General features: G+C 40.8%; 1 protein-coding gene across 2 annotated transcripts in view; it reads left to right on the forward strand.

Annotated features, from left to right (window-relative positions):
• The window catches only part of UTP20 (UTP20 small subunit processome component), a 121,889-nt gene that overhangs the window by 82,150 nt on the left and 12,134 nt on the right, over positions 1 to 27,605 (forward strand). For both annotated transcript variants that reach the window (XM_077111769.1, XM_077111768.1), the window contains exons 39-56: positions 8,469 to 8,608; positions 8,895 to 8,977; positions 9,186 to 9,442; positions 10,454 to 10,593; positions 10,807 to 10,963; positions 15,762 to 15,860; positions 16,756 to 16,923; positions 18,398 to 18,564; positions 19,922 to 20,063; positions 20,919 to 21,035; positions 22,299 to 22,469; positions 22,712 to 22,843; positions 23,205 to 23,315; positions 25,116 to 25,195; positions 25,604 to 25,673; positions 25,784 to 25,966; positions 26,673 to 26,804; positions 27,272 to 27,404. In XM_077111769.1, coding sequence (XP_076967884.1) covers positions 8,469 to 8,608; positions 8,895 to 8,977; positions 9,186 to 9,442; positions 10,454 to 10,593; positions 10,807 to 10,963; positions 15,762 to 15,860; positions 16,756 to 16,923; positions 18,398 to 18,564; positions 19,922 to 20,063; positions 20,919 to 21,035; positions 22,299 to 22,469; positions 22,712 to 22,843; positions 23,205 to 23,315; positions 25,116 to 25,195; positions 25,604 to 25,673; positions 25,784 to 25,966; positions 26,673 to 26,804; positions 27,272 to 27,404 — 2,482 coding nt within the window. The remainder of the gene's footprint in view (positions 1 to 8,468; positions 8,609 to 8,894; positions 8,978 to 9,185; positions 9,443 to 10,453; positions 10,594 to 10,806; positions 10,964 to 15,761; positions 15,861 to 16,755; positions 16,924 to 18,397; positions 18,565 to 19,921; positions 20,064 to 20,918; positions 21,036 to 22,298; positions 22,470 to 22,711; positions 22,844 to 23,204; positions 23,316 to 25,115; positions 25,196 to 25,603; positions 25,674 to 25,783; positions 25,967 to 26,672; positions 26,805 to 27,271; positions 27,405 to 27,605) is intronic.

The raw sequence follows: 27,605 nt of genomic DNA on the forward strand, positions 1-27,605 counted from the left end.
TTTCCTTTAATCTTTCTCCCACTCTGTGGGAATATTTGGACTATGCCCATTTTAACTTTTTCATGTTGAAAAGAAGTGTCAACAATATAGCATAAGGGGATGGAATTACTTGATATTTTTGTAGAGGCTGGCCTCTCTGGGTTTCTTCAGAACTAATCTGGCCTAGGAATTCTCTGGAGGTCAAAGGTTAAACTTAGTGCATGAAACTTTGTAGTGTCTTAATTAGAGCCCTAGGTGTTATTTAGGATTAACAGGAATGTTTTTTTCTTGCACACCATACAATCCATTCTACATGTACAATCAGTGGCCTCTGGTGTAATCACCTACTTATGCATTTGCTGCCACAATCTATATGAGAACATTAACAGGAATAGTTTTGATTGGGGTTTGGCAAACCATGGTTATTAGTGGTATCTAGCTGAAGCTTGCATAAAAGTAGCCCTGAGAGTTCCTCTCGACTCTATTTGAACTCTCTTAGCCACTGATACCTTTACATTTGTTTTCTCCCTCTTGGTCAGGAAGATGTTGTTGATCCCACAGTGCCAGGGCCAGGCATGTCCCTGAGAGTCATGTCCCACATAAGTGGAAGGAAAATAATTTTCCTTGCAGAGATGGGCTTAGAGAGAAAGTGAGAGACCACATCTGAGCAACTAAAGAGATTTCCTGGAAACAACTCTTAGGTAGTTTTAGCTTCTCCACTACAAAAATAAGGGCAAGCCTCAAAATCAAGTACTTGGCCTCTTTTTCTTGGGAGCCCCTAATGTTTAAGAGAATACCAGGGGTTTCCCAGATGGGAAAATATAATAGTACCATATTTTTTCTCCATTTCATCAAGGGACTTTACCAATACCTTTTAAATTATCAACCCATCTTGGATGTACCTGAGTATTACAGTTGTACAGAGTTACAAGGCCTTGTTTCCATTTGTTTGGGTTGTTTAAATGAGCTATCTAAACAGGGTGATTTAGATTAAATGTACAGAAAATTTAGGTGCTAGACAAAATAAACTTCTCTGCCTTTGGTCTCATGCAATAGGTGAAGCTCTAGAGTACATCCACTATCATATTTTGCCCTATATTCTGATTTCCTTAGTCCCAACCAAATCAGCTTAGTTTTTATCTCTAATTGAAGCCTGATCTCTTTTTCAGCTATTTTAGCAGTTATTGTATATAGCACTGATGCCAGTTCTCAGTCTTCAGTATCACAGAGGTACCCAGAGATCCAGGGAAATGCCATCTTACACACATATAGCACAACATCTCAGAATGTAGAAATACACTCACAACTGAGGACTGTATGACTTCTGTAAGAGCCGACAATTTAGGCTCCAATTTTTTTATAAGTATTTTCTGAAAGAGGCCATATGTGTTTGTCCTTTTGTTTCTGGCTTATTTTGCACAACACAATGTCCCAAAGGTTTGTTCTGTTCATTGTGTGCCTCATGACTTCATTCCTTTCTGTAGTCAAACGATATTCCATCGTATGTATACAGAACAGTTCACCTTTCTACTTCTCAAGTCATTGTACCCTTCAGCCCCCTCCATCCTTTCAGCATCATGGATAATGTCCAAAATAAACAAGCCATGTCTTATAGTGTCCCACTTTGTTGTACAATCATCAGCACTTTCTATTTTAGACAATTTTCATTGATCCAAAGAGGCAATGAACTGATAAACACAGCTTCACCAAATATCCAATTAAAACCTTGTCCCTCCCCCCAATTATTTACCCCAGGTATTGCTGTGGTACTGTTGCTGTCTTCCTGTTAACTATAGGCCATAGCATGCAATATTAGTTTTCCCCCTGTACCCTTTATTGTTTACTCTTTGTACAAGATCCAATCTTTGAAGTAGTTCATGTAAGAACTTACTTATAATTGTAGAGTTAATCGGTGAGATACATGGCTCTGTGCAGCTCCTTTCAATCATAGTTACCTTCAGTATGGCAGTTTTACTTATAATGCCACTAAAGAACTACTATCACTTCTATCCATTCCCTTACAGTTAAGTTCAACCTCATAGCGTAACTGTTCACCCATTTCTAGCTTCTGTGTACTTCTAGGTCCCCTATATTCTACATTGTAAGACTCTGAGTTTACCTTTGCCACAGTCATAATAGTGAAATCATACAGTATCTATCCTTTTAAGTGTCTGGCTTATTTCACGCAGCGTTATGTCCTCAAGGTTCATCCATGTTGTCATATGCTTCAGGACCTCATTTCCTCTTACTCCTGCATAGTATTCTATCATATGTATGTGCCACAGTTTGTTTATCTACTCGTCTGTTGCTGGCCATTTGGATTGTTTCCATCTTTTGGCAATTGTGAATAGAGCTGCTATGAACACTGGTGTGCAAATGTCTGTTCTTGTTACTGCTTTCATATCTTCTGGGTATATGGTATTGGTATTACCAAGTTTTAGGGCAACTCAGTATTTAGTCTTCTGAGGAACCACCAAACTGTCTTCTTCAGCAACTGTACCATTATACATTCCCACCAACAGTGAATAAGTGTCAGTTTCTCCACATCCTCTCCAACATTTACAGTTTTCTGTTAGCAGCCATTCTTGTAGGTATAGTCTTGATTTGCATTTCCCTTATAGCTAATGAAGGTGAGCATTTCTTTATGTGCTTTTAAGCCATTTGTATTTGCTCTTTGAAAAAATGTCTATTCATCTCTTTTGCCCGTTACATAATTGGGTTGTTTGTTCCTTTGTTGTTGAGCTATATAATTTCTTCATATACACAGGATATCAAACATTTTTCTGATACGTGGTTTCCAAATATTTATTCCATTGAGTTGGGCTGCCTCTTCACCTTTTTGACAAAGTCTTTTGACGTACAGAAGCTTTTGATTTTAAGGAGTTCCCATTTATTTATTTATTTTTTCTTTCATTGCTTGTGCTTTGGTTGTAAAGTACAAGCTACTTCCTATTACTAAGTCTGGAAGATGTTTCCCTGTAGTTTTTGTAGGAGTCTTATGGTACTGGCTCTTATATTTAGTTCTTTAAATAATTTTGAATTAATTTTTGTATAGGCTGTTAGGTAGGGGTTCTCTTTCATTCTTTTGACTTTTTAAAAAAATTTTTTTTATTTTTGTTTTTATTATTATTACTTTTTTTTTTTTTTTTTGCATGGTCAGTCACTGGCAATTGAACTTGGGTCTCTGGCATGGCAGGAGAGAATTCTGCCTGCTGAACCACCGTGGTTCACCCTCATTCTTTTGACTTTTGATAACCAATTCTCCCATGCCCATTTATTGAAAAGGCTATTCTGTCCCAGTTCAGTGGATTTGGGAGCCTTGTTGAAGATCAGTTGATTTGGTGGTGTATCTCCATACTCTTGATTTGATTCTATTGGTCAGTACTTCTCTCTTTGTGCCAGTACCATGCTATTTTGACCACTGTAGCTGTATAATAAGCTTTAAAGTTGGAAAGTGTTAGTCCTCCCACTTAACTCTTCTTAAGTGTATCTTTAGCTGTTCAGGGTCTCTTTCCCTTCCATATAAATTTGATAACTTGCTTTTCCACGTCTTCAAAGTAGGTTGTTGGAATTTTGATTGGTATTGCATTGAATCAGTAGATCAGTTTGGGTAGAACTGACATCTTAATGACTTCAACCTTCCTGTCCATGAGCATGCAGTGTCTTTCCATCTATTTAGGTTTTCTTTGATTTCTTTTAGCAGTGTTTTATATTTTCTGTGTACAGACCCTTAACATTCCTAGGTAAACTTATTCATAGATAACTTGACTCTTTCAGTTGCTTTTTGAATGGAATTATTTTCCTTAATTATTTCCTCAGATCATTACTTGGGTATATAACATTACTGATTTTTGTACATTAATCTTCTATCTGCCGCTTAAGTTTGTTTATTAGCTCAAGTAGCTTTGTCATAGACTTGTAAGGGTTTTCCAAGTAGAGAATCATGTCACTTGCAAATAATTAAAGTTTTGCTTCTTCCTTTCCTATATGTATGTCTTTTATTCCTTTCTCCTGCTTGATCATTCTACCTAGAACTTCTAGTACGGTGTTGAATAATAGTGGTGACAACAGCTGTCCTTGTCTCATTTCCCATCTTAGAGGGAGAGCTTTCAGTCTCTCACCATTAAGTTTGATGCTGGTTATGGTTTTTCCTATATGCCCTTTATGATATTGAGGCGGTTTCCTTCAATTTCTATCTTTTGAAGTGTTTTTATCAGAAAAGGATGGTGAATTTTGCGAATGCTTTTTCATCCAGTCAATATGATAGTGTGAATTTTCCCTTTCAATTTGTTAATGTGCCATATTGTGCACTGATTTTCTTGTGTTGAACCACCCCTGCATTCCTGATATAAACCCTTCTTGGTTGTGATGTATAATTCTTTTCATGTGTCATTAGATTCAATTTGCTAGTATTTTGTTGAGAATTTTTGCATCTGTATTCATTAGGGAGATCGGTCTATAGTTTTCCTTTCTTGTAGTGTCTTTATCTGGTTTGGTAGAGTATATTAGCTTCATAGAATGAATTAGGTAGCATTCCTTTTTTCTCAGTTTTTTGGAAGAATTTGAGCAGAATTGGTGTTAGTTCTTTTTCAAATGTTTGCTATAATTTCCCTGTGAAGCCATCTGGCCCTGAGCTTTTTTTTGTAGGAAGATTTCTGATAACTGATTGAATCTCTTTACTTGTGATTGATTTGTTGAGATCTTCTATTTCTTCTCAAATCAGTGTAGGCTTTTTTTGTGTTTCAAGGAATTTGTCCATTTCATCTAAGTTGTCTCTTTTATTAGTGTATAGTTGTTCACAGAATCCTCTTATGATTTTTTTTATTTCTCCAGCATCCATGGTAATGACCCCCTCTCATTTCTGATTTATTTGTGTCCTCTTTCTCTTTTTCTTCATCAGCCTAGCTAGGGGTGCATGGATTTTATTGATTTTCTTAAAATCAATAAGAAACAAACAAAAAAAGATTTTGTTGATTCTGTTGTTTTTTTTTCTCCAGTTTATTTCTGCCTTGATCTTTGTTATTTATTTTCTTCTGTTTGCTTTGGGGTTAGTTTGCTATTCTTTCTCTAGTTCCTCCAGGTGAGCAGTTAGGACCTGGATTTTTGCTCTTTCTTCTTTTCTTACTATAGGCATCTAGGACAATAAATTTCCTTCTCTGTACTACTTTGCTTCATCCATACATTCTGGTATGTTGTATTCTCATTTTCATCCATCTCCAGGTACTTACTAATTTAGCAATTTCTTCTTTGACCTATTGGTTGTTTAAGAGTGTGTTGTTTAATCTCCATACGCTTGTATAGGTTCTGGTTCTTTGGTGGTTAATTTCTAGCTTCAATCCATTGTAGTCAGAGAAAGTGCTTTGAATAATTTCAGTCTTTTAAAATTTTTAAAGAACTGTTTTGTGTCCCAACATATGATCTATCCTGGAGAACATTCCATGAGAACTATAGAAAATATATATCCTGGTGTTTTGAGGTATAATGAGCTATAGATGTCTGTTAGATCTAATGCATTTATCGCATTGTCTTAGTTCTCTATTGCCTTGTTGACCCTCTGTCTGATTGTTCTATCTGTAGAGGAGAGTGGTATATTGAAGTCTCCTACTATTGTTGTTGAAATGTCTATAGCTCCCTTCAGTTTTGTCAGTATTTGCCTCATGTACTTTGGAGCTTCTTAATTGAGAGCATGAACATTTATGATTTTTATTTCTTCTTGGTTGTCCCTTTTATTAATATATAGTCCTTTGTCTTTTATGTCTTTACATTTAAAGTCTATTTTGTCTAATATTAGTATAGCCATTCCTGTTTTCTCTTGGTTACAGCTTGCATAAAACATCTTTTTCCAACCTTCCACTTTCAATCTATTTGTATCCTTGGGTCTAAGATGAGTCTCTTGTAAAGCAACATATAGATGCATCATGTCTTTTAATCCATTCCCCTAATCTGTATCTTTAAATTATGAGTTTAGTCCATTAACACTCAAAGTTATTACTGCAAAAGCAGTTCCTGGATCGACTCTCTTATCCTTCAGTTTTTATTTGTCAGACCTATTTATTCTTTTCCTCTCCTTCTTTATACTTTAAATTACCCTTACTGGGGGTGGTGTAGTGGTGGCTCAGTGGCAGAATTCCCCCCTGCCCTGCCGGAGATCCAGGTTCAATTCTCAGTGCCCGCCCATATATAAAAAAAAAAAAAATTACTCTTCAATTCTGTGCCCCTCTCCAGACCTCCCTCTCCTGTCTTCTTTTTCCTTCGGCAAATAGGTCTCCTTTTAGTACTTCTTGTGGGGCCGGTCTCTTGTTGACAAATTCTCTCAGCCTTTGTTTGTCTGAGAAGATTTTAATCTCTCCCTCAATTTTGAGGGACAAACATGGCTAGATAAAGAATTCTTGGCTGGAAGCCTTTCTCATTCAGGATCTTAAATGTATCATACCACTGCCTTCTTGCCTCCACCCAGTTGAAAAGTCCAAACTCAGTCTTATGTGATTTCCCTTGTATGTGGTGAGCTGCTTTTCTCATGCTACTTCCAGGATTTTCTGTCTTCTCTTCTACATTTGACAGACTGATTAGTATGTGTTTTGGAGTGGGTCTGTTTGGATTTATTCTATCTGGGGTTCACTGTGCTGCTTTGATTTGCAGTGCATACCTCACCAGGAACCTACCATGGCCACTAGAACTCCTGCTTGGAAATACTCCTAGAACTGAGTGTATCAGCTGTCCCTGCCCACAGCCAGCCCAGAAATGCTGGGCGGCTGGTCCTGGGGTGGGGAGTGGGGTGGGCAGTGGGCAGGGGGTCAGCAGGTCCCTGCGTCTTGGAGGGGGTGGGTGACTGGTCTAGGGGGAGAAAGGCGGGTGGCCAGTCATGGGGTGAGGCGGAATAAATATTTAACCCATGCTCTGTTTGTGCCCAGAAGTGAGGCTGCAGTGGTGAACACGACAGAAAGCTTTCTTCTCTCATAGTGTTTGCTTTCCATCATAAGAGATGGAAAATACCGGAGCTTGGCTGCACAGTGCAGTCAGGGTTCCAGGCTACTTTACATTTGGCTCCTCTGACCTCAGCATGTGGCGTCCAGCCCCTGGTTGCCTCCTAGACATATCACGGCTGCTCTTCCTCTTCCTCATGTCGGTATCAGTTCAGAGGCTGGAAGGCTTGCTTCCTCTCAGCTCAGTTGTTCTCCGTAGCTGGCAGCCCCTGGCTGTTCCATCATGTTGTGCTGCCCTCTCCTTTCTCTTCGGCAATGTATTTTGAGTCCTGAACAGCATAATCGGTAGTTAACTTTGTTGTTATCAAATTTTACATGTTGTATTAACTCCTTTCATTGTCTGTGGTCTTAAAATGGTACCCATCAGAGAGGTCTGAGAAGAAATGCAGCTAAAGTATGTTAATTTTCTTTAGTTGACATAAGGTGTCATGCAGAGGGACCAGCCTCTCCAGAACATCAACCAGTTCCATCTCCCTAACCCATATTATCGACAGCCCCTTCCAACAAGAAAAAGTTAGAATGGTTATAGCCCAAATATCCTTAAAGAGTGGGATCAAAAGTGATAGTGGAGTTATATGGAGAAGGTAGGGTTTAACAATCTGAGTATGATTGCTGAATCATTATATTGATATCTCTTTTAGTCTCCAGTATTTTAGAATAGAAGTAAAAACTTAAAATTGTAGAATTGTAACTCATACCAAACTCTGAAATCTATTCTACAACTAATTCTTACAATATGCTTTGAAATTTATTGCTTTTTTGTGTCTATGTTATTTTTCACATGAAAAGGAAAGTATACATATTCTTTGGTTTAGCTATAGCATTTTAATCAGGCATTGGTTCCAGGGTAGTCAACTGGTGATCTAACAGGAAGCCCAGAGTCCAGAGCAGACAGCGAGAGCTTATTCTGTTTTCTGTATATCAAGATCAATGAATTCCTCCCTGCCAATCAGAGTGTCAGAATGTTAGAGACAAATCTCTGTTGTTTACTAGTATTGGTTGGCATAATGAATGTTATATATTGGAAATTAAAAGTAAAAATAACAACAAGTGCCTATAATAATAAACAGTGCATAATTGTTCTGTGATGGGATATACTAAAAGTTTCATTGGTGTTCTGTTATACAGTGATATGATAATAAATAAAATGTCTAGAATGAGCCATCCAAATGCTAATATTGGTTATCTCTAGGGATTGGGACTATAGATGCATTTTTCGTTCTGCTTGTCTGAAATTCCTAATTGCTTTCCCAGGGAACCCTGATAACTTATGAAAAAAATCAATAAACATTTACAATATTAAAAAAAAAAAGAAAAAGAAGCCATCCTTGAACTTTATGCACCTTTTCCTAAAGTTAGGCAGAAAATGGAGTATAGTTTGGGCATTCTTTCCTTTCTATAATTGCTGGATCACCTACTATCTAAGCTTTCTCATGTACTAAGTCAGTCTTGTATTTTATTAACAAATAACTTGTTCTATATTAATGCTCTTGATTTGTTTTACAGCATGAAAATATAACCATTGCTGCCACTGAGGTTATTGGTGCTATTTGCAAACATCTCTCTTGGTCAGCATATATTTATTACTTGAAACATTTCATTCATGTGTTACAGACAGGACAGATCAATCAAAAGTTGGGTGTCAGGTATGGTCACACTTCTTGTATATTTGTTATCTTTTGTTGTTAAAACATAATTTTTAAATCATTTCTGAGTTTGTTTTTCTGTAATCTCAATTTACTTTTACCTAGTACTAATGAGTTTATGTTAATGCTTGTTAAAGTCAAAAATATCTAAAATTGATAAAAATAATTTTAATGTCCATAAGTCTTCATATTCCCTCTCTGAATCAGACTCTGTTCTTTAAATTGTGAAATGGTATTAATAGTAATAATTAAATGAACACTTCTGTGTGCCTTTTTTTTTTAATAGTTTGCTAGTAACAGTGTTAGATGCATTCCACTTTGACCACAAAACTCTCGAAGAACAAATGGGAAAAATTCAGAATGAAGAAAGTAAGTTTTTAAAACTTCCTTAAGTCCATTCTTTTCTTGGGTAACTTACGAATATGAGTGAGAGATCACACTTACATGTCCTGCCATTGTTGGTGATTAGGTATATTTTATATACCTATATACCTTTTCTGGGTACTGGCAGAAAAGACTCTCACCACAGCTGCTTTGTTTCCTTAGCGGATTTAAGGTGACTTCTGTTGATTACTAGGCATGGACACAATGGAAGCGACCGAGGGCCCAGAGCAGGGAGCTGTGGAGTTAGAGCACCGAGGCAGACGAGAACAGAAAGGAAACCCTGGTGCAGCTGATTCTGAAGAGATGCCATCTGCGGAATCCGAGAGCATCCCCAAGTCCGTCTCTTTCCTTCCTCAGAATAAGGAAGAATTGAAGAGAACAATTAGAAATATCCAAGGAACCATAACTGAGGATATCCTGCCCAGGCTACATAAATGCCTTGCATCTACGGTAATCATTCTTTTTGGGGTCCAGCGGAGAGTTTATATGAACTTGGGTGTCAGGCCAAGACTCACAGCTGTTATCAGTTGGCTTCAGCTTTTGGTTTGTCTCTTATTTCACATCACACCTCCCTTTCTTACCTCATCAACCTCAAGCTCATCTCCTGCTGCAGGTTCTCTGTTATAATTTTGATGTGGTAGATCAGAATCTATAATAGATATTAAGATGACTCACGTTTCCTAAAAAAGTCATTAAATTTAGGTTACCTTTCCCTTTTCTACTCCTTGACCACTTCTCTACTCTTCAAAATTCATCTTTCCCCTACTTAACAGAGATAATTGTTTTAGCAATGCAGTTTCAAGAAGCCAGAGCCTTTTCTTCTCCATCTAAGTTGTACGTTGGTAAGCTGTAGCCCATGAGCTGAGTCCAACCTGTGGCTTTTTTTTGTAAAATAAATGTTATTGGGACACAGCCACACCTGTTTGTTTACATACCGTCCAGGCTGCTTTTGTGCTACAAGGGGAAAATTGGTTAATTCCAGCGTGGTCATTAAGGTTCACAAAGCCAAAATATGTACTATCTGGCCATTTGCAGAAAAAGTTTGCCAACCCCTGGTGTGAAATATTGACTTGGCCATTTTGTATGTTTGTAAATAAATCATCTTTTTTGAGGCACTGAATTTCTTTTGTACCAAAAAGTCAATATCATTTTTTAATTTAGGGCCAAGTGTGTATTACTCGAACACTTGAGTCCCAAATCGATGCACATTTTAGGTGATCTTTTTTTTTTTAATTTAATAGCATTCTTTATCCAAGCTAATGAAAATTGACTGTATTTTTTGTGACTGCTCCTTTTAAAAGTAAAACATTCTTATTAATATAATTCTTAGAGGGTTATTCTCAAATATCTCAATGTGCTTTGTCTTGGAAACCACTAAACTCAGAAATGGGGTTAGGATTTACAAAATGAACTCATCTGTTAAGTGTTAGGGGCCCATGTTAATCTAAACTTTTCTTGCAGACTAAAAGGGAAGAAGAACACAAACTTATAAAGTCGAAGATTGTTAATGATGAGGAAGTAGCTCGCGTTCCTTTAGCTTTTGCCATGGTTAAATTAATGCAGTCCCTTCCACCAGAAGTTCTGGACGCTAATCTGCCAAGGTGTGTTTTGTGGCAAATTGGAAAAGTTGAGTGAAGCTCAAAAATTGTTTTTTTCTTCTTGACTTTTGAATCTCTTTTGTAAGAAAGAGAAGTACTGTCACTTTTTGCTGTGATTTAGAATCCTAATTAGAAAATTTGTGTTATGAATAACTAAGATAGAAGGCTATTCAGATTTATATTTAGTTAATCATTTTAAAATTTCTTATTTTCTAGTATTTTGCTGAAAGTATGTGCCCTTCTCAAGAACAGAGCCCAGGAAGTTAGAGACATTGCACGCAGCACTCTTGCAAAAATAATAGAGGACCTGGGTGTGAACTACCTGCAGTATGTTTTGAAGGAATTACAAACTACCCTTGTGCGTGGATACCAGGTAAAATGCGTCCTGGGCTTTACATCCAATTTGGCTTGAGATTCAAATGTTTGCGATGTGAGCATGGTCAGTCACAGTACTTTGGGCCTGTCTTTAGTAAGTTTGAGCCACTGAGACAGCAAATAAGAACATTCAGAAGTTTCTAGTCAGTAGTAAGGAAATAGGTCTTTTTTGTTGTTGTTGTTGTTGTTGACAAATCTTTACATACACACATGCATTCCATCCATGGTGTATAGTCCATGGCTCACAATATCATCACATAGTTGTGTATTCACCACCATCATTTTTATAGAACATTTGTATCACTCCACAAAAAGAAAAAAATCATTTATTCCATACCGCTCACCTTCCCTCAGACTGACCACTAGTATTTCCATCTACCCCATTAATTTTGTCCCTTATTCCCTCTATTATTTATTTGTTTTCCATTTTCTATACTCATCAGTCCATACCCTGGATAAAAGAAGCATCAGACACAAGGTTTTCACAATCACACAGTCACACTGTAAAGGTTACATCTTTATACAGTGGTCTTCAAGAATCAAGCCTACTGGAACACAGTGCAACAGTTTCAGGTACTTCCTTCCAGCCACTCCAATACACCATGAACTAAAAAGGAACATCTATATGATGCATAAGAATAACCCCCAGGATAACCTCTCAACTCTGTTTGAAATCTCTCAGCTATTGAAACTTTATTTTTCTCATTTTCTTCTCCCTTTTGGTAGAGAAGACTTTCTCAATCCCTTGATGCCAGGTCCTGGTTCATTGCAGGAGTTCTGTCCCACGTTGCCAGAGAGATTTACACCCCTGAGAGTAAATGTCCCACTTCGGGGTGGGAGGGTACTGGAAGGACAGTGGGTTCTTAGAGACAGAGGCCACATCTGAGCAATAAAAGAGGTTCTCTGGGGGTGACTCTTAAGCCTAATTTTAGGTACATTTATCCTGTCCTTTGCAGGAATAAGTTTCAACCAAGATTGAGGGTTTGGCCTATTGATTTGGTTGCCCCCACTTCTTGTGAGGATACCAGAAATTCTCCAAATGGAGAAGTTGAATATTTCCTCATTTCTCCCCTGTTCCCCAGCGGGACTTTGCATTTACTTCTTCATTTACTGTCCAAATTACTCTATGATATATTGAGGCATCACACTAACTTAGACAAACCAACAAGATCTAACACCCTATTCAAGATTCCATGTACTTAGGGTGTTCAACTAAATTGACCATACAGGTTAAATTGTATACAAGGTAATGCACTACCCAAAATATAAATTTTGCACCAAATAAACATCTCTCCCTTTGATCTCACACAGAAGTTGAAGTTTTAAAATATAGATGAGAGCGATGGTAGCACAGTGGCAGAGTTCTCACCTGCCATGCCAGAGACCCGGGTTTGATTCCCAGTGCCTGCCAGTACAAAATAAATAAATAAATAAATGGTGGTTATCCATAAAAATAAATAAATAAATAATATATAGATGATATCATCCTTTACCCTGTATTCTGCTCTGCCTTAATTCTATCCAGGTCAACTTCCTTCATATTTCTACTCACAGTCTGATCACTTTTCAACTTTTTAACCAGTCCTGTATGGGTGCTGCTGACTTTCATAGCTTCAGAGCTCTAACTCTGAGTCCCAGGTGTCACGTACATCCCTGAAGTTTCTGGGAACAACCATGTTATATACAAACAGCTCAGTATCTCAGAATTAAGAAATAACAGTTACACCTCCTGAATATATGCGACTGCTGTAAGAGCTTACAATCTCAGACCCTTTACAATAGGCCCCAGCCTGATAACTCATGCTCTCGACTTCAGTTCACCGAGATTTTATATTATAGTTAGTCCATATGAGTGAGGCATGATAATATTTGTCTTTTCGTTCCTGACATTTCATTCAACATACAGCTCTTAAGGTTCATTCACCTAGTTGCATGCCTCACAACTTCATTCCTTCTTGCGGCTATTCAGTAGTCTGTTGTATGTAAACACCATAGTTCCCCTCCATTCCTCAGTCATTATATCCTTAGTCCACCTCCATCCGTTGTGGATTGTGAACAATGCTGCCAAAAACCCCAGTGTGCAAATCTGCACTCCCGTCCCCACACTCAGGTCCTCCAGGTATATACTGAGCAGCGGGGTTTCAGGATCGTGTGGCAGCCCCACCCCCAGCCTCCCGTGGGACCTCCACACTGCCCTCCGAGGGACTGCACCTCTTAGCTGCCTACTGGCAGTGAATAGGTACTTCTCTCTGCATTTTCTCCAGAGAAATAACTCTTTTAAAAAGCCCCTATTGTTTGACTTTTTAAAAGATCCTAATGGGCCCGTGTTACATGACCCGTCTGTTTCTTTCAAACCACTTGATGCAATAGTTTGTGTTCTCTGAGTTCTTAATAATTTACTTATTGAAGAAGAAAGAAAACAAACGGACAACAACAAAAAGAAAAACAAAATGCCTTATTAAATGTATTGAATGTGTTGCCACAAATGCAAACAATAAAGAACGGGCATATTTAAGAGTTGAAAGCATACTGTTATAAGTCATAAAAATAACAACAGCCTCCAGTGGATCATGAAACACTTCTGTGAGTAGTGACTGTAACTGTACCTGGGTTCTTGTTATCTAGAGTGGGGTCCCACAACTGGTACCCCCAGGAGCTAGTTAGAAATGCAGGATCGCACACCTGACCTACAGGTACCAAATCTGCAGTGAGTAAGACCCCTGGGTGATGCAAAGTTGAGAAATGGGACACCCTGTTCTCTTCTAGTGCCCAGCGAAGACTCGGTTAGCTTCACCTTCTCTCTCCTAGTTAGTTGAGAGCTAGTTTCCTATTCTGTAGACTATGCATCTTAACACACTGGAAATATCAGTATTCATTTGACTATCTCTTATATAGTTTCTTTAGTGGTTACTCTAGAGAGAACCATATACATATTTAATTTTTAAGATCTACTTAGAATCAGTATTTTTCCTTCAAGTGGAATGTAGGGCCCTGACCACAAGGCCCCTTTGTCCTCCCCCCATGTGCTCTTGTTGTCTTCTGTATTACATCTCCATATATTGAAAACTCCTCCAGGCAGGGCTCTAATTTTTGCTTTTAATCATCAAGTCTATTTTAAAGAACTCAAGAGGAGAAAAGTAGTTTACTTGTTTACCCAGATCTTAACCATTTCTTTTGCTTTTCCTTTGTTCTTGATGTCCCGTGCTCCTTTCTTGTCTGTTTTTCTCCCATCTGAAGATGGAGAAACAGAACATTCTTTAGTAATCTTGTAAAGCAGGTTGCCCTTAATTTTCCTTCATCTATGAGTGTCTTCATTTCACCTTCATTCCTGAGGAATATCGGCACTGGTTGTAGATTCTGTTTTATGCCCTTCACCAAAGTTGGGAGTTTTCCACCATTAGTTTCGAATTCTTTTTCTGTGCTGCGCTTGTTCTCCTTTCCTTCTGGGATTGATTCAGTGAAATGGATGTTGTAGATCCTCCACCCCTCTGCTGTGGATCCCTGAGGCTCTGTTCATATTTTTTTTCCCAATCTTGTTTTCCTCTTTGTTGTTTAGTTCAGATAATTTGTATTGTTGTGTATCAGGTTCACTGAGTTCTTTCACCTGCACTCTGCCTTCAAGCCTATCCAGTGAGTTTCTTATTTCAGTTTTTGTGTTTTTCAATTCTAACATTTTCATTTGGTTCTTCTTTATATCTCCCATTTCTTTGCTGACACTTTTTGTTTTCCCATTTGTTTCTCTCCTGCAGCTAGAAGGCTGGGGCTTATTTCTTCCCCTTTGCCATGCACTTCCTGTAGCTGTGTCCACGTCCGGGACCAGCCAGTGGGAAGACAGAGGAAATGCACGACCAGGGCTGGCCCACCCTCAGCACCGCAGTCCACTGAAGGGGGAGGAGGGTGTCCCTTCCCTCAGGATTTCGGCTCCTTTCAGCCCCCATTTCCGAGCTGCTGCCCACACTGCCAGAGCTTGGGGCTGGGGTGCAGAAGAATGGAGAAGAGAAAGAGAGGAAAATCAAGGGATTTCCTTACCCTGGGAACATTGTGAAGTCCCCCCTGTCCTTCAAGAAGGGCCCCTGGAGTCTCTGCATCCTGAAGCCATAGGGGAAACTATGTGACAGGCTGGAGGGCTGCTGGGGGAACGTGGGTTGCGCTCTTCTTCCCCGTGGCTGCTGCCTGCTTCCTGCCGGGTCTTTTGGCTCCTTTCAGTGGGGGCCAGTGGAGGTACCCTCACCTTCCATCCACTTCGTTTATGTCAGGACTGCTGGGTGTCAGGTGACAGCACCACTTCCTACCTAGGCGGCCTTGGGTGACCCATTTGGCCCCTCTGTGCCCCCACTTCCTCCTGTGCAAAATGCTGATAGCACAGCAGCCACACCCAGATAGGGGGTGAGGGCTCAACGGTTTAGTCCGTGTGACGTGTGTGCACAGGCCTGGCCGTGGAAGCTCTCAGTAAATGCCAGCAGTGTCCCTGCCGAGGGGCCAAACCTCCTAACACTTTACGTCCCTGCTGTGTGACTACATTCCACACCGCCAAGCTACTGAGTGTAACTGGCCTCATTCCATTGCTATAGTGGAGTCTGAGCAAGGTAAGATGTTTCTGAATGTCTTTTGTACAAAGTGACCGTTAGGTTAAAGGATTTTAGGTGGTGATATAATCATATGTCAGAGCATCTCCCTGCAATAACAACAGAAATATAAACTGAGTGATCTCTTTGCAGTACTTGTCTGCTCTCTTATTCTGCTTTTCTGGTGTGTTGTCCTCAGCCGTGCCTCTTCTTACACGCATGTCATTCCAGGTCCATGTGCTCACGTTCACTGTTCACATGTTGCTGCATGGCCTCACCGGCAAGCTGTGCGCAGGCAATTTGGACTCTTGTTTAGACATAATGATTGAGGTAAGATTTAGTGAAAGGAATTCCAAGTTTTTTTAAATACGGATAAAGGGGGTACAGGAACAGTTCACACAATAAGAAATAATTAATATAATAGTATATTATATAGACTGATATAATATGGAAACAAAATAATGTACAGTTTCATCATTTAGATTAGCAGAGGTTTGAAAGTGAGGACTCCAGTGACGTGGAAAGGTGTGCAGTTGCTAGCAGGTCGTAAGCTGGTGTAATGCTTCTTGAAAGAAAGCGGCATTGTGTACCAGGAGCATTTGAAATGAGCAGCAACTTTCAGCCACTTGTAAGAATCTGCTTTAAAGACATAATTGATGATGTTGTCTGAGGTTTATATAAAAATATGTTCCCCAGAACATGCTTATAATAGTGAAAAGTTAATAATCAGCTTTTAAGATTGAATAATGTAATGAACTAGGGGTGAGGTTAGGAAAAGACAGAATTTGTCATACACTCTTTTGTTCATTTATAAGAAATATGGACGCTTAAATTTGGAACCTAAATTTAAATATTTGTATTAATTTTGATAATTGTGTTGTAAGTATCATGAGGAGTTCTTACAGAGAAATTGAGCTACTTTTTGGTTGTATCCAAAAAGAAATACCTATCTATAGTTATATAATAAGATATAAACTTGTGCAGTTTTAAAATTTTGCTTCCCATTAGTGTAACCTTTGAGATGTTATTTGTTTTTTCGATTTTGGTTCCCAAACTGAATTGAAAACAGGTAAAATGTAATAGAAACTCCTACTGTCTAATTTCCACCTAGCTCAGCTTGATTTCCTTTGGGTTGGACAAACCATTGCTTTTTTTCAAAGACTGCCTATGCTGGCATATTTTGCTAAGTGTACCTAATTGCCATCTGGCCTTTTTGTTCCCAAAGATTTTTAACCGTGAGTTATTTGGTGCCATTGCTGAAGAGAAAGAAGTAAAGCAGATCCTTTCCAAAATCATGGAAGCACGGAGAAGCAAGAGTTACGATTCATATGAAATCCTGGGCAAGTTTGTAGGAAAAGATCAGGTTACAAAACTTATCCTTCCATTAAAAGAGGTGAGGACACGAATGGGAGGCGGAGATCCCAGAGTTTATGAGACCGAGAGTGCATTCCTGAAGAGCCCTGCCGTGCAAACCTTAACCCTGTGTTAGATCCCCAGGGTTTCCTTGAGCGCTTAGGGTGTGGTACTGTGTGGCCACTAGGTGGCAGCCCTGAGTTGGCCAACCTAAACCAAAAGGTGGGCCGTGGGGCCGGCCATGGAGTGCAGAAGGGAAGGCAGCGAGAAGTGGAGTGCGGAAGGGAAGGTAGCAAGAAGTGGAGTGCAGGTGAACCTCACAGTGAGGTCAGCTCAGCAGCTGAGACCACAGCTCGGGAGCCAACCACTGCTTCCACATTGTCACGGCAAACAGACCTGGCATTAAAGGGTTCTGAGCACTGGGCTGCATTAGCTCTTCTCATCTGCACAGCCACCTGTGAGGGGGATGGTGTTTCCATCCTCCAGATAGGAACACTCGGGCTCAGAGAAGTGGAGAGAACCCAGATTTAGTTCCATACCTTTGTGATGCAAAGCTCTCAGTCTTCCCACTCTTTCCTTCTGCCTTCCACCTAGAGGGCTGGAATGATGATTTACCCACCTTTATCTTGTTCTCTCTGCCCACTGCAGGAGTGAAATTTAAAGTGCTGTGTACTAAAACCAGCACAAAAAATTAGTGTCTAACGATGTGAATTACTGCGATTCCAAATGTTTTAGTACTAGATTAACTCCATAATTGCTATTAGTATGCCTTTAGTCTTACCTGAGCTTGATCTGAGAACATTAGATACTTTTTAAGGGTAGAACAAAGTCAACAAAGAAATGGGTGGATCCTGGGTTGCTGGGGAGGGTGGGTCTGTTGGAGCTCTCTGTACAGGATTTGTATTATTTTTGCATCTATTCTGTAAGTTTGAAATTCTTTCAAATGAGGATTTTTTTTTTTAAGTCAACAGGGCACATGTAGTTTTCATATACCCCATATAAAGGTCGCTCCAAGGTAGTGAAAATTACGACTGCTGTGTCCTGTGCCGGGTCAGGGCTTGGACGAGCCAATGGTCCTGCTGCGGACCATGTGGTTCCATCAGCTGCTTCTGACCTGACCACCAACTCAGACCAGGCCCCCGGGCTTGGCGACCGTGGCGCCTCACTCGCACGGCTTCCTGGTAGTGATTGCATGCGTGGTGGTCCAGAGCGCATGTGCTTGCGCTGTCACCCACATTAACAGTGCAGAGGGCTGACTTCTTAGCAGTCTCTGAGCACAGCGTGTCTTGAGCATAAGAAATCAGGAGGCACAGGCAGTGTCAGCAATGGTTACCTCTGGGGTTGACATCAGGGGTAACCTTTATATGTTTGAAATTATATAAGAATGTCCTTTTTTTCATTAAAAAAAATTTGATCATATATTACACAGCAATTATATAGAAGAAAACTACCATTACAACAAGTCCAAATGCAGTTCTTTGTTACTTCAGGATGACGTTTGTGTTTGCCTTTAGATCTTACAAAACACCACAAGTTTAAAATTGGCCCGGAAAGTTCACGAAACCTTACGCCGAATTATAACAGGATTAATTGTAAATCAGGAAATGACAGCAGAATCCATTCTATTGCTCAGTTATGGTTTGGTCAGTGAAAATCTCCCTCTGTTAACAGAAAAAGAAAAGTAAGTTTGGGGAGAGGGTATTGTCTCTAGGGGCTTTCTTTCTTGTGTTAGGCTATTCAGCTCTTATTTACTCTTTTTTTTTTTTAACATTTTTTATTGTGAAATATATATACCAAAAAACCCAGTAAGTTTTAAAGTATATTATAACAAGTATAGAACAGAGTTCAAAATTTAGCATGGGTTACTGTTCCACGATTTCAGTTTTTCCCTTCTAGCTGCTCCGAAACACTGAGGGCTAAAAAAGAAATATTAAATATAATGATTCAAAAGTCATACTCATTATTTAAAGCCTAACTTCTCTGTTACAAGTCCTTCTCCCAATCTTTAGGGGTATTTGGGTTATGCCCATTCTAACTTTTTTTTATGTTGGAAAGAGGTGTCGACAATATGGGGCAGGGGGGTGGAGCTGGTTGATGCTCTTGGAGAGGCTGGGCCCTCTGGGTTTCAGGACTTATTTGGCCTCAGAACCATCTGAGGGTTTTTTGTTTCTAAAGAATAAACTTAGTGTGTGTAACTTTTGTAGGATCTCAGACAGAACACCGGGTGTTCTTTAGGGGAAACAGGAATAATGTTGGTTGGGGTTTGGCAAATCGTGGTAATTAGCAATATCTAGCTGAAGTTTGCAGAAGATTAGCCTCCAGAGTAGCCTCTCGACTCTCTTTGGACTCTCTCAGCCACTGGTATCTTATTTGCTACATTTCTTTTCACCCTTTTGGACAGGAAGGCATTGTTAATAGCACAGTGCCAGGGCCACACTCATCCCTGGGTTATTTACTCTTAAGTGGCCATTTGCTCTGATAAAAAAAAAAATATATATATATATATATATATATATTTATATTCATCAGAATTCTAAGTTGGAACTCCTTTGTGCTATTGTGTTTGCGCTGAGCTCTTTCTAAGTGGTGTATCTCAACGTGAGATGATTTTTCCAGTTGAATTAACAGTTAGCTGTTTGGGCATTTCTCTGATACCATGTTTTAAATGTTTATTGAGTCTAAGTTAGGATAGATTTAAATATATACCTCTAGTTCTAATCAGAGTTTTGGATCTTAAAATATTTAAAAATCCTTTGCCTATTAATAAACTTCCTTTAGATTTTGTTTCTGTGTTCTGAAAGAGACTCCTTGGCATTGGTTTTCAATCAAACAATAGGAGTGTCCCCTTGCTGCTTGTCTTAATTAAGTGTGCTCTCATCCCCCTGACCTCTTTCGGGGATTGTCCTATAACCCTGATCCCCAACCTAGTAAATGGTGGTGGAGGGGACAGATGCAAATGGTGCGCGAGTTAGTCCTGGACCCTCCTCCCCGGGATGCAGCGAACTGTTTTCCCTCTTTTCCATTCCTGTGGTTGACAGAAGTCCAGCAGCCCCCGCCCCGGATCCTCGTCTGCCCCCCCAGAGCTGTCTCCTGCTCCCCCCAGCTCCCGCTCGAGGTGGGCAGAAAGCGGTTGTGAGCAGGAAAACCAACATGCACGTATTTATCGAGTCTGGGCTTCAGGTAAGAATGGAACTTAAATGAGGCTTGCTGCCCACAGCAACGCCGCACGCTTTTATCCTCTCCTGAATTTACAGTGCTGCTCATGGCCATTCCCATTACCTGTGAATGCCTTCTCATAAGTAAATTATGAATCATTTTTTCAGATGTGTATAGGCCCATTTACTATATTTGTCTCATCTGGTACTTATTCTGATGATATATCTGTCTCAGGATTAATGATTCAAGCCTGATGTTTACTGCAGTTTCACTGTTGCTTTGCCAGCAAGCACCTCCGAACTACTTTTGATGTTTTTCAAAGGTGATGACCTTTAAAGACTGACATATAATAATTTTATGTCCTTTAAAACCATTCATTGTATTCTATTTTCCTAGGAGAGAGCCCAGTCTCCATTTGGGCTGCAAGGTCTTAGCCTCATGTAGTATCCTTCTGTCACACATTTCAGCCGCTCTCGCTGCCTTTTGGTTGGATGAGAGTATACGAGTATCAGCGTCATCACACCTTTTCCTTTTCCTACCCCAGGACCTTCCCATGTGCTCTTCCCTCTGCCTCAGATCCAGCAGGGCGGGCGCCACAGCCTGTCTTAGTCGCTGCTACGTCCTGAGTGTTGAGCCAGTGTTGGGAATGATAAACCTTGAGTAACTTGTTGGTAAATGAACTTGGTGTGTCAGCTGCACAGTGAGCTCTGACCGTCTTGATTTACTAAAACTCATCCCAGGCAGTTTCCCGGTTCTTAAAAATTTAGTCTGTCCAAATAGAAGCATCTCAACATTTCACATTTATCTCTTAAAATCATTTACCCAGCTCATTTGGTCTTATGGGCAACTAATGTGAAATATCTTCCTAAAATCTCATAGCTGCTGCAATTAAGTCTGAAGAATTCCAAGATCAAGTCTTCAAATGAGCATGTTTTGGGGATGCTGGATCCTTTCGTGTCCCTCCTCATAGACTGCCTGGGCTCCATGGATGTGAAGGTGAGCGCTGGTTCACAGCCTTCGGAGCATCTTTTCCTCCACAAGAGCTGTGTTATGCAGAATACCGAGATTTTACGTCTAGGTTTGTGTTTCATGTGATGATTAAGTTTTTAGAGGGATTTCTGGCAGCATGAACCATCACCTGCATTCCCTGCATTAAATTGCTTCTCCAGCTTAATAATCCCATCTGCCTATACAGCCCTTCCAGGAACATTAATTATTTCATTAGACCCTCACAGCAGATCCCAGGGGACGGTGTCCCTAAGGCCAGTGGTCGCCAGCATCATCACTGTCACCGTCCCAGCCGCTGCTCGATTCTGGGACCCTCAGAGGCACTGTCTCACTCCCCATGACGACCGTGAGACATACAGTGGGGCCGCTCTGTTTTAGAGCAGTGAGAGCATGTGCTCGGGTTCAGCGGCTTGCCCAGGGTCTCAGGGCTGAGACCTAGGGTAATCAGGGTCTGTCTCACTCCAAAGCCCACACCCCGTCCCGCTAGGGCCTGTTCTGCAGAGGCAGGTGCTGAGCTGTTAAGTGTCATCTCAGAGAGGTGCAGTGACAGCTCGCAGAGGGTGAGTGCTGGGCTGGAAATTGCGCCCCACATTCTCTGGCTCCAAAGCCCGAGCTCTTTCCTCTTTCCCCCAAGTCCAGCCCGAGGAAGGCGTCCCAGCGGGTGGAGCAGGGGGGCTGTCTCAGGTAGAGCTGAACCAGGTGCCTCAGCTGATCGGGTTCATCTCTGAGGTTTGCCCCGGAGGTTCAGGGATTCTATGTGGACGCACAGAGCCCCGCCACGTGCTCTCATAGCCTTTGTCTAGGACGGCGTATGTTAAATTATAGTTCATTGTTCCCATTCATAACTTCTGAGCATTCATGGACTTCCTGCGTGTCCTTTTTTATCCTTTCCTAATATCCAGTAGAGTGCTTTGTACACATAGTAGAAGCTTAGTGAAATGGATAAAAGTAGAAATCATTTTTGAACATGTCATTTTTTATGCACTTTTCCAAAGAGTTCCTAAAATTGACAAGCCCATTCAATCATTTACCCATATCATTTAAGAATATGCAAAATGAATACCTTTTCTTATTTGCTTGTGATTTATCTTTCCTAGCTATGGTTAAGCAGTATGTTCTCCTCTGCAGGGGACAGAAAACTCTCTCCTCTTCTTAAACTTGTCATGGTTCTCACAGAGTGGACTGGGCAGAGCAGTTTTATTCATTCGACCCAGTTAGCTTGGTTCATAAAGTGATTTATTTTTCCTCCAGGTGATCACAGGTGCTTTACAATGCCTGATCTGGGTCTTGAGGTTCCCCCTGCCTTCCATAGAAACAAAAGCAGAGCAGCTGACGAGACACCTTTTCCTTCTGCTGAAGGACTACGCAAAACTTGGGGCCGCCAGGGGCCAGAACTTCCACCTGGCCGTGAACTGTTTCAAGGTGAGGTGTTTGCACTGACACTTAGAGAGAGGCGGGCCAAGATTTTGATCACCATCGAATTTAGTTTTCCCCGTCGTCCTTTGTGGTCTTGGTCAGAAACTGTTCCAGATTAAATTGCTGAGGCGGGAGGGTGAATACCCCGGGTGAAAACCAGTGCCAGAGCTGTGTTCAGCCCCCATCGCTTCGGTGGGCCCTGATCTGTGGGACGTGTTCGCTGCTGACTTCACCCTTGCAACTTGCAGTGTGTGAGTGTACTTGTGAGGAAGGTGAAGGCTTTCCAGGTAACTGAAAAGCAGCTTCAAGTTCTGCTGGCGTATGCGGAGGAGGACATTTATGACAGCTCAAGACAAGCAACTGCCTTTGGGCTTCTGAAGGTAAGGTGCCACACAAGCCAGCTCTGTGGTTTGTGACCTTCACAGCAGGTATTTTGAATAACATAGTTGACTAGATACAGACTTCTGGAAATCAGTAATTGATAGAGATTGTTTTGTTTTGGGTGGGTTAATTAGAAACTAACATATCTACTTATTAGAATTTCTAATGTGAGATCTATTTTAACATTTCTGGGGAATTCCATCCAAATTAGCTACTCTGCTTGCATTTATCATACTGGACATCGTTCTTTTTCTTTTGACAAGACCTTAATTATGTTTGAAAACTACTTTAACATCCAGACATCTTATTACATCTGCAGTAACCACATAAATGAGTCTGTTTTTCCCTTTTGTATTTTAGGCCATTTTATCAAGAAAGCTGTTGGTCCCAGAAATCGATGATGTCATGCGGAAAGTGTCCAAGTTGGCAGTTTCTGCACAAAGTGAGCCTGTCAGAGTCCAGTGCAGACAGGTTTGTAGAGAGAGCCAGTTACCACAGCAAGGGCTGGGCCCTGCCCTGTCTGTTTTGTTTTGGGGTAGAGAGATGTCAGCATTGACCGAATACTGAAGACTGGCTTGTCTCATCTTGTTGCTTTATTCTGAAGCTCAGGAACCCATTCCCATACCAAGTGTGAGAAGGGCCTCTGCTTTGTCTTGCTAGTAGTTTTCATTCCACGAGGAGCATCAGTTGTGTGGAATCTCTGTAGAGGGCATGTTTCAGAAGGGATGCAGAAGTGCATTTTCCTTCCACTGCTTGATCTCCTGCAGCAGGAGTTCCATCCATCAGCCCCACCTCGACTGCTCTGCATGTCGGTGGGTGCCGGGTGCTGCATCACAAACAGCCATTCCACTCCAGTCAGCATAAGTGCCAGGAGGAAAAAGTACAGTCATGTATCATCTTTCATCACTGATGAAAGAAAGAACTGTGACACAAGGATAAGGAGCCATCGCTTATAAGAAGCATATCAATTTCACTGATTCAGATATGTTTAAATGTGAAAACCTGGGCATCTTGGAATTGGCAACTGTGCAGTGGGCACGAATGATAGCCTTGGGAGCCAGCTTAGAGCAGGAGGTCAGGAAAGACTTTCCTGAGGCTTGGCCTCGAAGCCAGCATTTGAAGGAAGACTGAGTTAGACACCCAGTAAAGGGTGCAGCAGGTACCTGAAGCAGTGAGCCTTGGACTGTGTTAAGAGCTTAGCTTGTTCACAGAGCTAAGTGTAGGTGAGTGAGGTGGGAAGAGAGCAGGATCGAGCAGAATCTTGTGGTCTTGGTAAAGATTTAGGGCTTTTATAGGAAAAGCACAAAGCTACTGAAATCATTAGCCAAAGAGTGACAGGATCAGATTTGTGTTTATACGATTGTATATCCCTATGCTGTGAGTGAATATCATGCCCAGAGGTGGGATGGTCTGATTAGGAACTTGGGGTTGAAGGCTCAAAGGCTGCCAGGAGGCCAGGGGCTGAGGGGGAGTGCGTGAATTAGGGGGAAAATGTGTTCGACTAAGAAGGGCTAGCTGTCATTTCTTAAGCACTAGCTGTGTCCCCAACACTCCACATACATAATCTCTACTTACTGCCACCCTCCAAAAGAAGTAGTATCCCGAAATTATGACTAGGGTAAAGGCAGACCTTGAAAAGTTTAGTGACATACCTACTCTCACGGTTTATAATAAAGTTAGAGCTGGATGGTGAGTGGTTTGAAAGCCTTTGGGCATAGGTAGACCAGCATGGAACTCTCTGGCATTGTCGCTTGAAGAAGTTATTTACCTGTCTGTACCAGTGGCATCCTCTTCCCATAATAACACCTGTTTATTAATGGAATGATGGGTTAACCGGGAAACTTTTAACACAGTGCTTGGCACATAAATGCATTTAGTAAATGCATTGGTAGTTATTATTACCAATATTGTTGCCACTATTATTAATATTATTATTCAGGAGAAGACATGGGGCTGAACCAAAGTCTGTACTCAGCCCATCACACCACACCAGCTATCAGAGAGACCAGCTTCCAGCACGGAAGCCTCGGCCGGGGGCCGTGCACAGCCAGACCTTGACCCTCAGGCCTGTGGGGCAGGATGTGGACAGATGCGGTGGGGAGGCAGAGGCATGGGGGCTGGTTGAACGGGCAGACTCAGCCTGGGCTGGTTAGAAAGCCGGTCACCCTCCAGAAAGGTCTTGGTGATCCACCTCTACATGGTGAGCATAGTCTAGAAAAGGAATCCTGGCGTGTGAGATCCAAATAACCCTCCGTGTAATTTTGTTTCTAGGTTTTTCTGAAATATATTCTTGACTATCCACTTGGTGACAAATTGAGACCAAACTTGGAATTCATGCTTGCTCAACTGAAGTAAGTTCAAGCCATAAACTACACAAGGACCAGCGGTCATGTCTTCCTTCCTTTTAATAGGGCATGCTGACTCGAAAAGGACAGATACTAGAAATGATGGCATTTCCTCTGGCGATGTTATTGTGTTAATAGTTGCCCTCATTATCAAACCTTATGTTTGGCTTTATATGGCAGTTCTCCAAGTTTCTATCCAGTCCTACAAACTTATAAACTATTAATTATCTTTAGCATTCACTTAGGGGAATGTTAAAAACTAACAAGAATGCATTTATGAATGCACAATTGTGGATCTATTACAGACAAAAAATTTGGAAACTGGGGTGACCCCTCAATATAAAATGTAATATTTGGGGGGATTATTGGTAAATCTGAAAGATACTAAAAGTCCTTCTCATGTTCTTGCCCTAGTTATGAACACGAGACTGGGAGAGAGTCCACCTTGGAAATGATAGCGTATGTCTTCGACACGTTCCCTCAGGTACTGGGTCACGAAAGCAAACCCTTCAGCTGTGTTTCCCCATAAGCCCCGAAGCCCTGGCCTGTTTGCGCAGCCGGAGCGCCCCCTGCTGAGCGCGTCACCGCCCACAGGGTCTGCTCCATGAGAACTGCGCCGTGTTCTTCATCCCTCTGTGCCTTGTGATGGTGAACGATGACTCTGCCACGTGCAAAGAGATGGCCTCCGTGACGGTCAGGTCCCTGCTTGGGAAGATCAGCCTGGAGAAGAGAGACTGGCTCTTCGATATGGTCCTCACCTGGTTTGGAGCGGAAAAGGTGAGAGTTGATTTTAGTCGTATTTCAGTGACAGCTCTTGGCTTTTGGTGTTCATACTTTAAAGAAGAATACACATTATGCATTATTGATTTTTTTTTATCCAAAATGGAAATAGACTTGTCAGTTTTATCTGACTGTGAAGATAATATATTCTTACAGTACAATTTTAGAAACTATAAGAAGCTATAGAGAGGAACATAAAAATCACCCGTACTACCACCCTCTTATCATTTAACAAGTACTCCACAGCATGATTCATTATAATTTACTTATTCTCCTCCCCCCAACTGATGAATACCTTGGTTTCCGATTTTGTTTAATTCCTTGATTTGATTTTCATCAATCATAGTTTCCACCTGCTCACTCTGCCACCGTCATCTCGGGCTCGTCTTTGTGGAATATAAATAATACGTTTCCTACATTAATGAGCAGCTTGTTGCTTATTTCAGGGAAGAAAATAAACCTCCCCACCTTTTTTTTTTTTTTAGTTTAAAACAAACAATTTGTTAAAGTGCTCCATGGATAATAATGAATTCCAGTTTTTTTGTTTAAATGTTATTCTTGGGTTTAAAGATTTCTACATGTTTTTCATGTCTGCACTAAAGCTCCCTGTTATGTTTTTATTGTCTCTGAATGCTGAAAGCACAGTAATTCTCAGTTTTAACAACCCGCTGGCATTGACACCATGGCATTTTCTCTGTGGCAGAGCTTGAACAGGCAGCTGGCTGCCCTGGTGTGCGGCGTGTTTGTGGAAAGCGAAGGCACCGCCTTTCAGAGGAGACTCGGCGCTGTCCTGCCTGTCATCGAAAAGGAAATCGACCCCGAGAAATTTCAGGATGTGAGTGGTTTGCAAGGAAATAAACTTTTGCTAACTTACAGTTTTACTTGAGTGGTATAGTGAATAGATTAAATATTATGTGAGTTTAAAAAAAATGTTCTTCGAGTAGGTTAGTGGTTTGAATGCCCACCTTCCATGTGGGAGACTTGGGTTCAATTCCCAGACCATGCACCCAAAAGAAAAAAAAATGTTCTTTGTTTGTAAAAGCGAGAACTTAGTGCAGTTGGAGCTTCTTTTAAAAATAGGGTTAAAGTAGCTTGCCTGGAGTCCGTAGAACAACAGTTCACAGTGGGTGACTTTGTCCCCAGGAGACACTTGCCAATGCCAGGACAGTTTTGCTGGTCTCCAGTGGAGAATGGGGACTCCTGGCTGAAAAACCCTGGAGCAGATGTACGTGCTAGAGCAAAATGCCCATCAGACAGTTTCAAAGTATTGTTTTAATTCATTCATATCCCTGTCATTTTTAGATAATGGAAGAGACTGAAGAAAAAGCTGCAGATCGCCTTCTCTTCACTTTTCTCACTCTGATAAGCAAACTCATCAAGGAATGTCATATTATTCAACTTACCAAACCCTCCGAGATTTTGAGTAAAATCTGGAGTAAGTATTTCCTTTTTATTAAATCTAATGGCAAATACATTTATTTTGATAAAATTACTGAAAATAGACTTAGGGTGGGAAATTGGAATACAAGTACTTCAGGAAGTATATAATGTCAGGGGAAAAATCAGTGAGAAAAAAATGTAAAGAGATCTTTTAGAGTGATTTCAGTGAAAATGTTTCTTTCTGGAGGGGAAAAAA

This window comes from Tamandua tetradactyla, chromosome 7, assembly GCF_023851605.1.
Source record: "Tamandua tetradactyla isolate mTamTet1 chromosome 7, mTamTet1.pri, whole genome shotgun sequence".
Lineage (NCBI taxonomy): Eukaryota > Metazoa > Chordata > Mammalia > Pilosa > Myrmecophagidae > Tamandua > Tamandua tetradactyla.